We start from the raw sequence: 13,275 nt of genomic DNA on the forward strand, positions 1-13,275 counted from the left end.
GTGGGGGTGTTTTTGAGGGCCCTGGCCCTGACGTGGGGGTGTTTTTGAGGGCCCTGGCCCTGGCGTGGGGGTGTTTTTGAGGGCCCTGGCCCTGGCGTGGGGGTGTTTTTGAGGGCCCTGGCCCTGGCGTGGGGGTGTTTTTGAGGGCCCTGGCCCTGGCGTGGGGGTGTTTTTGAGGGCCCTGGCCCTGGCCCTGGCGTGGGGGTGTTTTTGAGGGCCCTGGCCCTGGCGTGGGGGTGTTTTTGAGGGCCCTGGCCCTGGCGTGGGGGTGTTTTTGAGGGCCCTGGCCCTGGCGTGGGGATGTTTTTGAGGGCCCTGGCCCTGGCCCTGACGTGGGGGTGTTTTTGAGGGCCCTGGCCCTGGCCCTGGCGTGGGGGTGTTTTTGAGGGCCCTGGCCCTGGCCCTGGCGTGGGGGTGTTTTTGAGGCCCCTGGCCCTGGCGTGGGGGTGTTTTTGAGGGCCCTGGCCCTGGCGTGGGGGTGTTTTTGAGGGCCCTGGCCCTGGCCCTGGCGTGGGGGTGTTTTTGAGGCCCCTGGCCCTGGCGTGGGGGTGTTTTTGAGGGCCCTGGCCCTGGCCCTGGCGTGGGGGTGTTTTTGAGGCCCCTGGCCCTGGCGTGGGGGTGTTTTTGAGGGCCCTGGCCCTGGCGTGGGGGTGTTTTTGAGGGCCCTGGCCCTGGCGTGGGGATGTTTTTGAGGGCCCTGGCCCTGGCCCTGACGTGGGGGTGTTTTTGAGGGCCCTGGCCCTGGCGTGGGGGTGTTTTTGAGGGCCCTGGCCCTGGCGTGGGGGTGTTTTTGAGGGCCCTGGCCCTGGCGTGGGGATGTTTTTGAGGGCCCTGGCCCTGGCCCTGACGTGGGGGTGTTTTTGAGGGCCCTGGCCCTGGCCCTGGCGTGGGGGTGTTTTTGAGGGCCCTGGCCCTGGCCCTGGCGTGGGGGTGTTTTTGAGGCCCCTGGCCCTGGCGTGGGGGTGTTTTTGAGGGCCCTGGCCCTGGCGTGGGGGTGTTTTTGAGGGCCCTGGCCCTGGCCCTGGCGTGGGGGTGTTTTTGAGGCCCCTGGCCCTGGCGTGGGGGTGTTTTTGAGGGCCCTGGCCCTGGCCCTGGCGTGGGGGTGTTTTTGAGGCCCCTGGCCCTGGCGTGGGGGTGTTTTTGAGGGCCCTGGCCCTGGCGTGGGGGTGTTTTTGCCAGATAAGGAAAGTGACGGGATATGAGCGGTCTACGGCCGTCCGCTGCGTCAGCTCAGCATGCGATGCCTTATTGCTCCAAGGGCTCATAATCAAAAGCAGCAGGGCACTGAAAAAGTCATTTCCACTTCTTATATTTGGATGGAAACACCTCCACAGGCTCATCCCCCTCCCCTAAAAACCAGTCATGGATAAAGAGAGACCTGCAATCCCGTACATTCCTCCGACATCTGAGTCCTTTCAGAGCTACGTTTAAGGGGAGAGGGGTATCGCCCGGGGTGTTGATTATGATATTTAACCTGTAATTCTCAGACAGAAGCACGGAGGACAGAGTATACCTCCTCAATCACATTCCTCAATCCTCCCCTCATTGCTGTGATTATCCTGTCTCGGTGCTTTACCTTGAGAAATAATTACAGTCTATCTTTGAATAAGGAGGCACGTCGGGATGAAGAAGATGAGAGATAAGATAGATTTCTGTCCCCGTGGTGAAATTGGTATGCGGCGTAATCACTAGGCATTTCATCAAATCATCATAAAAATCACAGACATACATACTCATACACATACCTCACACCTTGCAGTAAATTAGGTGCAAAAGAAAGAACAATAGCGACATTAGATTCAACTCTACTGTAATTGGTTTCTAATACAATTGAGCGCGTTTTGTCCATCCCAGGAGCAGTGGGCGGCCGCAGTGCAGAACCCGGGGACCGACTCCAGTTCTGAGGTTCAGAGCCTGGTTCTGGGCCGACGGCAGGAATGCGCCTAACCTGACCGGCGTGTCTCTCGGCGCGGGAGGAACCCCGGAGAACCCCGGGAGGAAACCCAGGCGAACGCGGGGGGGAGAACATTCCGTCTTCCGGCCCGGGGATACAGCGCCGATACCGCTAACCCCGCTGCGCCGGGGCCTTCACGCTACACAAAAAAAAAAAAAACAAAGCTGTCCCATAATTCATAGCGCTTCAGGCGCACTCTGCGGTGGATTCGCAGCGGGAAGGGCAGCGCGGCTGAGCCGGGGCGGAAACGGCCCTGCGTTCGTATTCCCGTGAGTGCCGAGACGGGGCCGCGCAGAGCCGCATATATCCGCCGTCCCGTTTGTCATTGAGGGAAGTACAAACAGATTACTTTTCCCGCCACCGGGGGTCGTCGCTCGGGAGACGACCCACGTGAAACAATCCCATCAGCTTCCCCGTGTTTTTTCTGCTCTTGGCTTCCCGTTCGTCGGTCCTACAGGAAACGGGGGGGGGGATGTTCCCAGAGTCCCTGACAGTAATTAAACAGAGGAAGCGGTGCATGTCATATCTAATTATACGTATGCGTAAATGGAAATTGGCAAAGGATGAATTCCGCACAGGCGTTAGGAAGTATCTTTTTCGCACAGAGAGTGGTCACTGTGCGGAATAGCTTTGCTAGGACATGTAGTGGAGGCACAAACACTGGGGGTTTTCAAGACCTAGATTGCTGGATGGCAAGAGGCAAAATAAGTAGTAAGCACACTTCAGTGGGAGGGAAAGGAGAGCGCTGCTGGGCTGAATGGCCTGCTCCTGCCATTATATTATGTTAATTAATGTCAGGAGAAAGAAATAGGAAAAAAAATATAGGTGCTGAATAAAACTGAAAGGGGAAAACGCTAAATTGCCCTTTCTTCAGTCCAGCCCATGGCATGGATACGGAGGAGTTTTGGACTTTTAGCCGACATGGATTTATCTTGAATAACTAAAGGGATCAATTTCTACAGCCCTTATGAATCAATAGCGGTAAACAACGCGGGCCCCTCTGCGGGGAGACACTCAACTGAGTCACGTATAATGATGCCCCAACGTGAGGCACTCTTTCATTCATTGAAGTGAAATGTGGTGAGCCTGTTCTGATACGGAGGGTATCATGCTCCAGATCTCACCGCCCCTGCGCTGAGTGGCCAAATGCAATGCGTCATACTTTACTGATCCCTGTCGGGTACTGTGTCCTCTGCCCGGGGACCGACGGAATCGAACCCAGGACCTCCTTCTCGTGCTAATTAAACCCTGTGGGACGAACCCTCTGTGCTAACTACTACACCACTGTGCCCCCCTCCCACACACGCACAAACCACAAACACGCACACACACACACGCACACTCACACACACAAACATACACACACATAAGCACACACACACAAACACACACACACAAGCACACTCACACACACTCACACACACAAACATACACACACATAAGCACACACACACAAACACACACACACAAGCACACTCACACACACAAACACACACACACATACGCACACACACACAAACACACACACAAACGCACACACACACACACTCACACACACACACACAAACACACACACACATGCAAACACACACACACACTCACACACACACACACACTCACACACACACACACAAACACACACACACATGCAAACACACACACACACACACACACAAACACACACACTCACACACACACAAACGCGCACACACACACATGCAAACACACACACACACGCACATACGCACACACACGCACACACACACACACACACACGCACACATGCAAACACACACACACACGCACATACGCACACACACGCACACACACACACACACACGCACACGCACACACACACACACGCACACGCACACACACACACACACAGACACAGACATTTCTCTGTCACTCATTATGTACACACTGAGGGAGGTCGTGTCTGGGAGTTGTGCTGTGCGGTCCTGTGTCTCTTTAATCCCCCCTGCCACACAGAGAGAGCTGCACTGATGAGGCCCAAGTCCTGTCCTTTACTAATGATTCCCCCCAGAGCCTCCACTGCCACAGAGCTCAGGCTCCCTTTACATCACACGGCATTTTATTTAACAGACTCTTTTGGTCCAAAGCGACGCGCAAAAGAAGTGCACACCAAGGTCATTAGAACAAACTAAAGAACAGGCCTGATAAGCTGCAGTTCACAGAGGATCAGTCGTACAGCCGTGAACATCATTTCCAGTAAACACGGCAAATAGGCCGTGTCTGTATGGAATTAGGAGAGTAAAACCAGTCCCACGACAAATAAAAATTCAAATGCAATATAGATACAAATACAAGAGCAACAATCTTACATTAGACTACAAACTACATCGAGGGACTAAAGAATTCTGACAGGGGAAACAAGTGGCAATAGATCAGGGTACTCCAGGCAGAGGAGTCAAGGTACAGACCCCCCTTGACTCCGAAGTACAGACTCCCCTTGACTCCGAAGTACAGACTCCCCTTGACTCCGAAGTACAGACTCCCCTTGATTCTGAAGTACAGACTCCCCTTGACTCCGAAGTACAGACTCCCCTTGACTCCGAAGTACAGACTCCCCTTGACTCCGAAGTACAGACTCCCCTTGACTCCGAGGTACAGACTCCCCTTGACACACAAACACACACACACTTGCACACACGCATGCTCACACACCAGGCAAGCTGGCAAGACTAGCGAGCATAACAGGTACAGGACAGTATTCTTTACCCACTGCTTCAAATGCTACTTGATATTCTATTCCTCCATCATTACATCTACATTATGTTACTATTTGATATTGATGAGGTCTGCACTGATAACAGCTTGGAGCGTCTGAGAATGATGATGACACGGTTCATTGACGCTCAGCACAGCGCCTCGTTACGCGAAAGACGAACAGCAGGTAACGGTGATGACACATCACCGCGGCGACGCATCACCGCGACGACGCATCACCGAGACGACGCGTCCCGCAGCTCGCAGGGTGATGAAGAAGGTGGGCCTCGCTCAATCTGTTCGTCACGGGCCACCGCGCCGGAGGAGCTGGAGCGCGGAGAGAACGTAACAACATGTTAGATTGTGCCGGAACGGGACGCGGCGCGGGCACAGTGCACGCTGGGAGCGCTGAAACAGCTCTCGGTCGGCCGCTGCGTTTTTTTGCAGCGCACTCACGGCCGAAAAAAACATTCCGGCATGTTCCGGCTCCCTCGCCCCCCCCCCCCCCCCCGGTTTCTCTGCCTGAAAGAGTGATTACGTGCAGCCGGGAAGTCGAGGCTGTTCGACACCTTTATGTGCAATACTTTTTATTTTCTTTTATTTTATTTCTCCTCGCTGCCGTGCCCGTAAGGATGGGCCACGGAAATCAGTGAGCGAGTGTGGAAAGGTAGATAGCCTAGATCTAGACAGTAGTATGAGCGAGTGTGGAAAGGTAGATAGCCTAGATCTAGACAGTAGTATGAGCGAGTGCGGAAAGGTAGATAGCCTAGATCTAGACAGAAGTATGAGCGAGTGTGGAAAGGTAGATAGCCTAGATCTAGACAGTAGTATGAGCGAGTGTGGGAAGGTAGATAGCCTAGATCTAGACAGAAGTATGAGCGAGTGTGGAAAGGTAGATAGCCTAGATCTAGACAGTAGTACGAGCGAGTGTGGGAAGGTAGATAGCCTAGATCTAGACAGTAGTATGAGCGAGTGTGGGAAGGTAGATAGCCTAGATCTAGACAGTAGTATGAGCGAGTGTGGGAAGGTAGATAGCCTAGATCTAGACAGAAGTATGAGCGAGTGTGGAAAGGTAGATAGCCTAGATCTAGACAGTAGTATGAGCGAGTGTGGGAAGGTAGATAGCCTAGATCTAGACAGAAGTATGAGCGAGTGTGGAAAGGTAGATAGCCTAGATCAGTAGACAGTAGATAGGAGCAAGAGTTTGGGATATGATGGGGGAAAGCACAGTAAATTGTGCAGTATTGTATTATGTTTGCATGTTACATTATGAAAATGTAACATTATAATGATGCTGGCATTATCGTGGGTGTTTCTTTTTATACATTTTTTTGGTTTTGGTTCCACCCATTTGGTTTTGTTTGTAAGAGTTTGCTTGATGCGTCACGTGTTTGTTCTCGTGCCTGCCTCCAAACATCCGTGACTATTTAAAACATTTTCACCACTTTGTGAGATCGCTGTCGTGCATACAGTATGAGAGTGGACGAGTGAAATAACTGTGGAATCGCATACTTCTAAGAGCATTTTTCTGTAATACCTTCTACAGAAAGCAAGCGGGCAACCTATTTTGACCTTGCAGAGAAGCAACCTATTTTGTTTCATTTTTTTTTAATGGCTGGCCACATATCAACACCTCAAATTGGGTGTTGGCATTGAAAGAATCAAATAAACAATTCCTAGAGTTAAGTCATCTCATATATAACGGTGTTTTTATGACCGCATTTGAGTTAGAGGTCAGTGAAAATGTTCCTGTTCAGCCCTTCAGCATGGACTCCTTTATGCCGAAGGCCTCTGAGTTCGAATCTTTCACTGAAACCAATGCCTGCCTCTCCTTAGACTCACACAGAGCCAAAGTGTTCCCTCAGAGCGCCCGAGTGAACAGATTAATTATTCCTGCAGTCCTCCAGTCCATTAAAGTGAGGAGTCCCTTAGCCCCACAGCCCATTAGGCAGTTCACTTGTGATACGCTGTAAGCCTCATCACCTGAAGCAGGAGTCTGGAGCTTTTTCAGGGCCTAGGAGTCCGGGCCGAAATTAGAAGAACAGGATACCAGAGCACAGGGAGAGGAGGGACCGATTAGCCCATCATTAAGACCGTGTTCATCCCCAACAGACTGAGGAAAAACACATATAATTTAAGACTTGAGAGTGTACGATTACATCTGCGTTTGAACAAAATACAATAACCACTTGATAATTATTCCATCTGTGTTTTGACAGTTGAGTGACATCCAACTGAAAGAAAAAATGATCTTTCCATCGTTCTATCCATGGCATCTATCTGCTACTGCAGTTATTTACTATTTACTTCTCCAGGGGTTTTTAAACCTGATCCAGGGTCACCCCCCCACCCCCCACACCCAGACTGAAAGACATCCAGGGGGCCCCAAATATTTAATCAAAATTAGTTATATATAAAAGAAGGTTTTATATTTTCAAATATTTTTCCAAATCTATATATAGTCATTGGGCGGCACGGATGGTGCAGTGGGTAGCATTGCCGCCTCACAGCAAGGAGGTCCTGGGTTCGAATCCCTGTCGGCCGGGGCCTCTCTGTGCGGAGTTTGCATGTTCTCCCCATGTCTGCGTGGGTTTCCTCCGGGTACTCCGGTTTCCTCCCACAGTCCAAAGACATGCAGGTTAGGCTGATTGGAGAGTCTAAATTGCCCATAGGTATGCGTGTGTGAGTGAATGGTGCGTGTGCCCTGCGATGGACTGGCGACCTGTCCAGGGTGTATTCCTGCCTTTCGCCCAATGTATGCTGGGATAGGCTCCAGCCCCCCTGCGACCCTGTTCAGGATAAGCGGGTGAAGATAATGGATGGATGGATGGATGGATGGATATATATAGTCATTGCATATCATGTCTGGCCGAGGACCCCCTACACGTCCCTCCAAGACCCCCTGGGTGTCCGCGGAGCCCCTGTTATAAACACACTGTATGATCCATTCTGCATTCAACCATCCATGCCTCTACCAATCAATGTTTCTCTCATCCACCTCTGCCCCGTTCCGTCTCTCTCCGTTTCTTTCCTTCGCTTTACCTCCTCTGACCTAAAACACCCTTCTTCTACAGAGGTCTGTCCCTGGAGGTAGAGCTGTGGAGGTAGAGCTATCTATAGTCTACGCCAGGCCTCACTTTCAACATCTAACGTGAGGAAGGCTTCGTATCTGAAACATTTATACGAAGCAGACGGCGGAACATGTAACAGGGCTGACTTATTGATGAGACTCCTGGGCCCTATGGCACGAAGCCTGGTCCAGGAGACCTGGGCTGCGCTGCTTTTTGTTTTCGCCTTAAAATCAGCAACCCGAGAAACCAGGAGAGACTAACTACTAACTGTGTAATTAACCGCTTTCATTGACCATTCGGGTGCTGAATAACAACGAAAGCCAGCGCACCCTGCGGCTCTCCAGGACCAGGCTTTTCCGACCCCTGTGCTAAGATAAACCCGACAAGAAAATAAATTAAGTTATGAGCAAACTGCAACAGCAGCACGAACACCGCCAGGACATCAAGTCAGAGGGCAATAAGCAAGGCAGTGGAGAAGATTATCATAATTATTATAGCCATTGCATTTCTTAGATGGTGATAAAGGGATTCACATGCCTCCTAATTGAGCAAATTCATCCAGCCGCCCATATCATCTCTCAGGGAGCCAGTCTTTAAAATGGTTAATGGCATAGTCCGCAAGTTCAATATAGTGTAAATAATACAATGTAAAGACAATACACAGGCAAATGTTCAGTGCGAACCCAGCTCGAATAGAGAACCTATCAGTCCTTCAGGACCATATGTATTCTGTGAGAGTTGATTTAACATTTAACATTTTGGTTTTGGCAAAGAAGAGTGCATGGATAGGGACAAAACATCCTCAAGTGTAAAAACAAAACATGTGGTTCATCTCGTCATCCTGCAATTTTTCCTTGGAGTTATGATAAAGGGATACAAAATGGCCGCCACAAAACAAGATATTATCAAAACGCTCCGCATTGCCGTTGTCTCGCGTTGCCATTGTCACGTATTTCCACACCTAATGTGAACCAACCCTTCAATAAAGGACCCATCAGCGTCTTAAATTAAAAAAATGCTGACTGAATTAATTTCATAATTGGAATCAAAATAAGAAGATTACCAGGGCTGCCAGCGAAGTCAGGGCTTCATTTAGAATTACAACTTATCAGCCTGTGGCAGCCTTTTTCTGAACAATATAAGGACACGATGTGCAGGCTTCGCGGGTAATGAGCAATTTATGAAATTTACTAATGATGTACACCTAAAATGAGAAAACAATCAATGAACAAAGTTGAGCCAAGAGCATGGTGATCTAACTTAACCTTCACAGTGGAATGTGCCACTGAAAATCCCCTCTTATAGCGATGTTCCTTCTACACAGTCAACCTTCCGGGGCCCAGTCATGGCCACGGTGCATGACTGGGACCCGGAAGGTTGTTGGTTCAAGCCCCGGTCTAGCCACCATACGATCCATGCAGCTGCTGGGCTCCTGAGCAAGGCCCATAATCCAGCATTGCTCCAGTGGAGATTGTGCCCTGCTTAATCTAATCAACTGTAAGTCACTTTGGAAAAAAGCGTCAGCCAAATTACAAACGGGCCCACACGAGAGAGAAAAAGTGATCAATTTGATTGAGTCAGGAGCGTTCTGTGTGAAACGTATGGCCTGCCATTTCACTTAACCCTTGTGTTGTCCTAAGAGTCAAAAATGACCTGCCACTATGTTTAACAGCTGCTTTATTTCAGGGGTTTAAAGATATTTTTTAGGCCTTTTTCAGCTTTATCGGACAGTACATAGTATAGAGAGACAGGAAGAATGGGAGCAAGAGAGAGGGGAAGACATGCGACAAATGTCGGACGGTCGGATTCGAACCGCCGACGTCGCGGCTCACAATGAGCATGCGGTCAGTGCTCTACAGGCTGCGCCACAGAGACACCAGACGGGCCATTTTCTGACCCTTAGGACAAGGGGAGTGTACCGAATGTTAAGACCACACAAGGGTTAAAGGAGTAATCTGATCTGCAGTCTTCTCCTCTTTGAGGTGAACCTGTGATCCAGGCGGGGGCCCTGTGAGCCGGGCGGGGGCCCTGTGATCCAGGCGGGGGCCCTGTGAGCCGGGCGGGGGCCCTGTGATCCAGGCGGGGGCCCTGTGAGCCGGGCGGGGGCCCGGTCCGCCGCAGGGACGCAGAACTTACCGTTGATCCACCGGGCCTCAGGGTCGTGCGCGGCGAAGTCGGCCTTAAACAGATCCTCCACCGTCAGCCTCGTGTCGTTGCCCCCAGAAACGTCCGCTGGACGAACAAACAGCATCGATAAATCATCGTATTTCAAACACTCACACTTCACCTGAAGTAGGCCGTGAAAGGCTTCACAAACATCGCCGCGTCCGCACGTATATCTCCGCCCGCGGCGCTCCACCTCGTCCGCACAGCGCTGGGATGGGCAGCCGGCGTTTTTGATTGCTTGCTCGAATCGGGCATTTCGGCGTGCTGGACTGGAATGAATCTTTCATCCCGTTGCCCATTGTTGGACGCACCTGGACTGACCTCCCTCTCAGCACAGCATGCAGTGGGCATCGGGGATCCACACTGTTGTTACGTAAACAGTTATATTTTCACCTGCAAACGTGTTCCACGCATTAAACACAGTGTGTATGTTTCTTGGGGATAGGCTGACAGGGTGCCATTCATGAGTCATTATATTATCCACAGCATCGTAGCACTCTTTGCACGGGCATTATTTCAGAGGAATTCTCAGAGCTTATATCACATTAAAAATAACGCGCATTGTGGCGGGTACGGCTCACAGCGATAACAACCGTACCGGAGTGACAACAAAACAACACAACACAACAGATGAAAGTTATTGAATTTAAAAACTTGGATTTAGACAGACAGATGGGGAGAAGGAAAGACCTTACAGTGTACATACAGAGTAAGACAACAATATTATGACCCCCCCACTTGAGATACAAGGGGGGGCGGGCACAAAGGCTCCATTAAATATTAGTGAGGGCAGATGGAACGTATGGACATGGACGCCTCAGAAATATATGTGCTAGAGCGTCTCCCCAGTGCAGACCCAGAACCAGACAAGAGGCATCTGTCAGCCATGATCAATACACTGATCAGCCATGATCAGCCATGATCAATGCACTGATCAGCCATGATCAATACACTGATCAGCCATGATCAGCCATGATCAATACACTGATCAGCCATGATCAGCTATGATCAATGCACTGATCAGCCATGATCAATACACTGATCAGCCATGATCAGCCATGATCAATACACTGATCAGCCATGATCAGCCATGATCAATGCACTGATCAGCCATGATCAATACACTGATCAGCCATGATCAATACACTGATCAGCCATGATCAACTGTGGATTGTTCAAAAACCTGTCCACATCTACAAACCGACTGGTAAACATCTGAACTTTGAAGCGCAGAAGATTCCCCTCATTGATCGCCGGAAAAAAAAAAAACGGATCATTTTAACAAGCGTTTTAAGTCTTGTAATAAGAGTCGAGGTCTTATTTTAGCCTAGACAAGATTTGCTTGTTTTACGTTACCGATTGTTTGTCAAGTGTTCTTATCCCATTGGCAAATATTGAAATGAGTCAAACTGTCTTACCTCAAATACAATAAAGATAAGTCTTTGCGATATGCAAGAATTTATGTCTCAATAGAAGACATAAGGCAAGACAATAGGTTTTAATACAACATGAGTACACAATTGTGAAATGGCATACAACAGGTACATGATTAAGCATCATAAAAATTAGCGATATGTTTATGTGCCAAAGTAATATGCCTAAATTTGGGAAGCAAGAATATGTTTAAGACACATTTATGTATGCATAGTTATTCTTGACAGATTGACATTCATATTGGTAGATTTGTTTTATCCACTAGTTACATATCAGCAATGGCAGTTCAGACACAATAATACTGTACATTGACCATGTATTACTCTAGTAGGCTACATGGTCCAAGAGTAACTTCTCCTTTCAAATGTGAGCATATGCCACATTCTTGCTGCATGACAGTCACCAAGATTTATCTCAATCTCTATTGGCTGAGCCCCCTGAAATGCACATCACCTGCGCCTCCTCTGCTGCCAGTAAAACAGTATAATGTTGGATAATAAAATACTGTAGGTCACCTCGAGGACATGCATGCTGGCAGCACATTTTAAATGTTTTCCTGCAAATTTCTGTATTTCACAAAATATTTGGGTGACATGGTGATGTCAGGGTGTAAATAATACGATTTGATTTCTTTCTTTTAATTTTCACCAAGATCTTGTGTACTATTTATGGTACGCAGTTTATGATACAGTGGCAACTGAGTTTGTCATACAGGACACCAGACTTCGGCCAAGTACATGAGTGCTTTGGATTCGAATGCTTCTCTGTGCTCGATTGATCTCGCCTGGTGCAGCTGAGCCAACCAAGAAGACCAGAAGGCGGGGTTTGCGGTATTTGAGAGCACTTCATCGGTTCCAAGACACCAGACAAGCTCAGCAAAGTGTGGAAAAGTATTTTAATCCAAAACGATGACATATTTGACGCAGGTTTGCCCCACACTTCCATGTTCCCGGTGAGTTTACCTGGGGTGAGGAGGATAACAGACAGGGTGATGAGGGAACAGACCACCAAGATCACCAGCAGGGCGATAGCAATCCCTTTCCAGTTCCTCTGCTGGGGACTCCCTCCACCAAGGTCCTACAAGAGACCCACAGAGACACATACATTAAATTACATTACATTAATGGCATTTGGCAGACGCTCTTATCCAGAGCGACGTACAGTTGATTAGCCTAAGCAGGAGACATTCCTCCCCTGGAGCAATGCAGGGTTAAGGGCCTTGCTCAAGGGCCCAACGGCTGTGCGGATCTTATTGTGGTGACACTGGTGATCAAACCACCAACCTTGCGTGTCTCAGTCATATACATAACCACTAAGCTACAGGCCACCTTGTGACCTGTCACCACATCAGGGCCATTTTACGGAGATTACAGACATACTCACCAACCCCCACACAATTAGCCATTTTACATCATAGCTATTATTCAACTGTCACCCGTGCGGTGGAAAATCCAGGTCCAGAAAGTAAATGTGTGTTTCGTTCCAGTCACCTGGATTTGTTAATGTTAATTAGCGCAATTCTTCAGACAGGAGGTAGAGCTAATTAGTGAAATCAGCAGGCTGCATTTAACAAAGGTAAACCAGGGTTAGGTAGAGCAAAAGTAAACTTTATACTGTTTTTACAGGTCAAGAGAATGATTTGTGTTAAGAAAAACTTAAGCATGTGCTGAAAAGTTTTTTACTGTAGCACTGATTCCCCCATGTGTCTATGATAGGGTAAGCTGATGTGCTGAAGCTACAGAAGCAGTTCTTTTAATGATTCATTAGGCTCATCTGGAGTGATCTGCAAGGCTGATGTAGTGTGGGGCTCATTAAATACATGAGAGAATAAGAGAAGAACATTAACAGGTAAGGCGCCATAGAAGCGACAGGAACTAGACATGAACGTTAGGAGAAATCTATTAAAAACACATCGCTGAG

General features: G+C 49.0%; 1 protein-coding gene across 2 annotated transcripts in view; it reads right to left on the reverse strand.

Annotated features, from left to right (window-relative positions):
* Nucleotides 1–13,275, reverse strand: part of LOC133123802 (inactive dipeptidyl peptidase 10-like) — a 136,967-nt gene that overhangs the window by 57,252 nt on the left and 66,440 nt on the right. For both annotated transcript variants that reach the window (XM_061234370.1, XM_061234371.1), the window contains exons 2-3: nucleotides 12,318–12,432; nucleotides 9,892–9,987 (exon numbers count right to left, since the gene is read on the reverse strand). In XM_061234370.1, the coding sequence (XP_061090354.1) occupies nucleotides 9,892–9,987; nucleotides 12,318–12,432 (211 nt within the window). The remainder of the gene's footprint in view (nucleotides 1–9,891; nucleotides 9,988–12,317; nucleotides 12,433–13,275) is intronic.

The sequence above is a fragment of the Conger conger genome, chromosome 3, assembly GCF_963514075.1.
Source record: "Conger conger chromosome 3, fConCon1.1, whole genome shotgun sequence".
Lineage (NCBI taxonomy): Eukaryota > Metazoa > Chordata > Actinopteri > Anguilliformes > Congridae > Conger > Conger conger.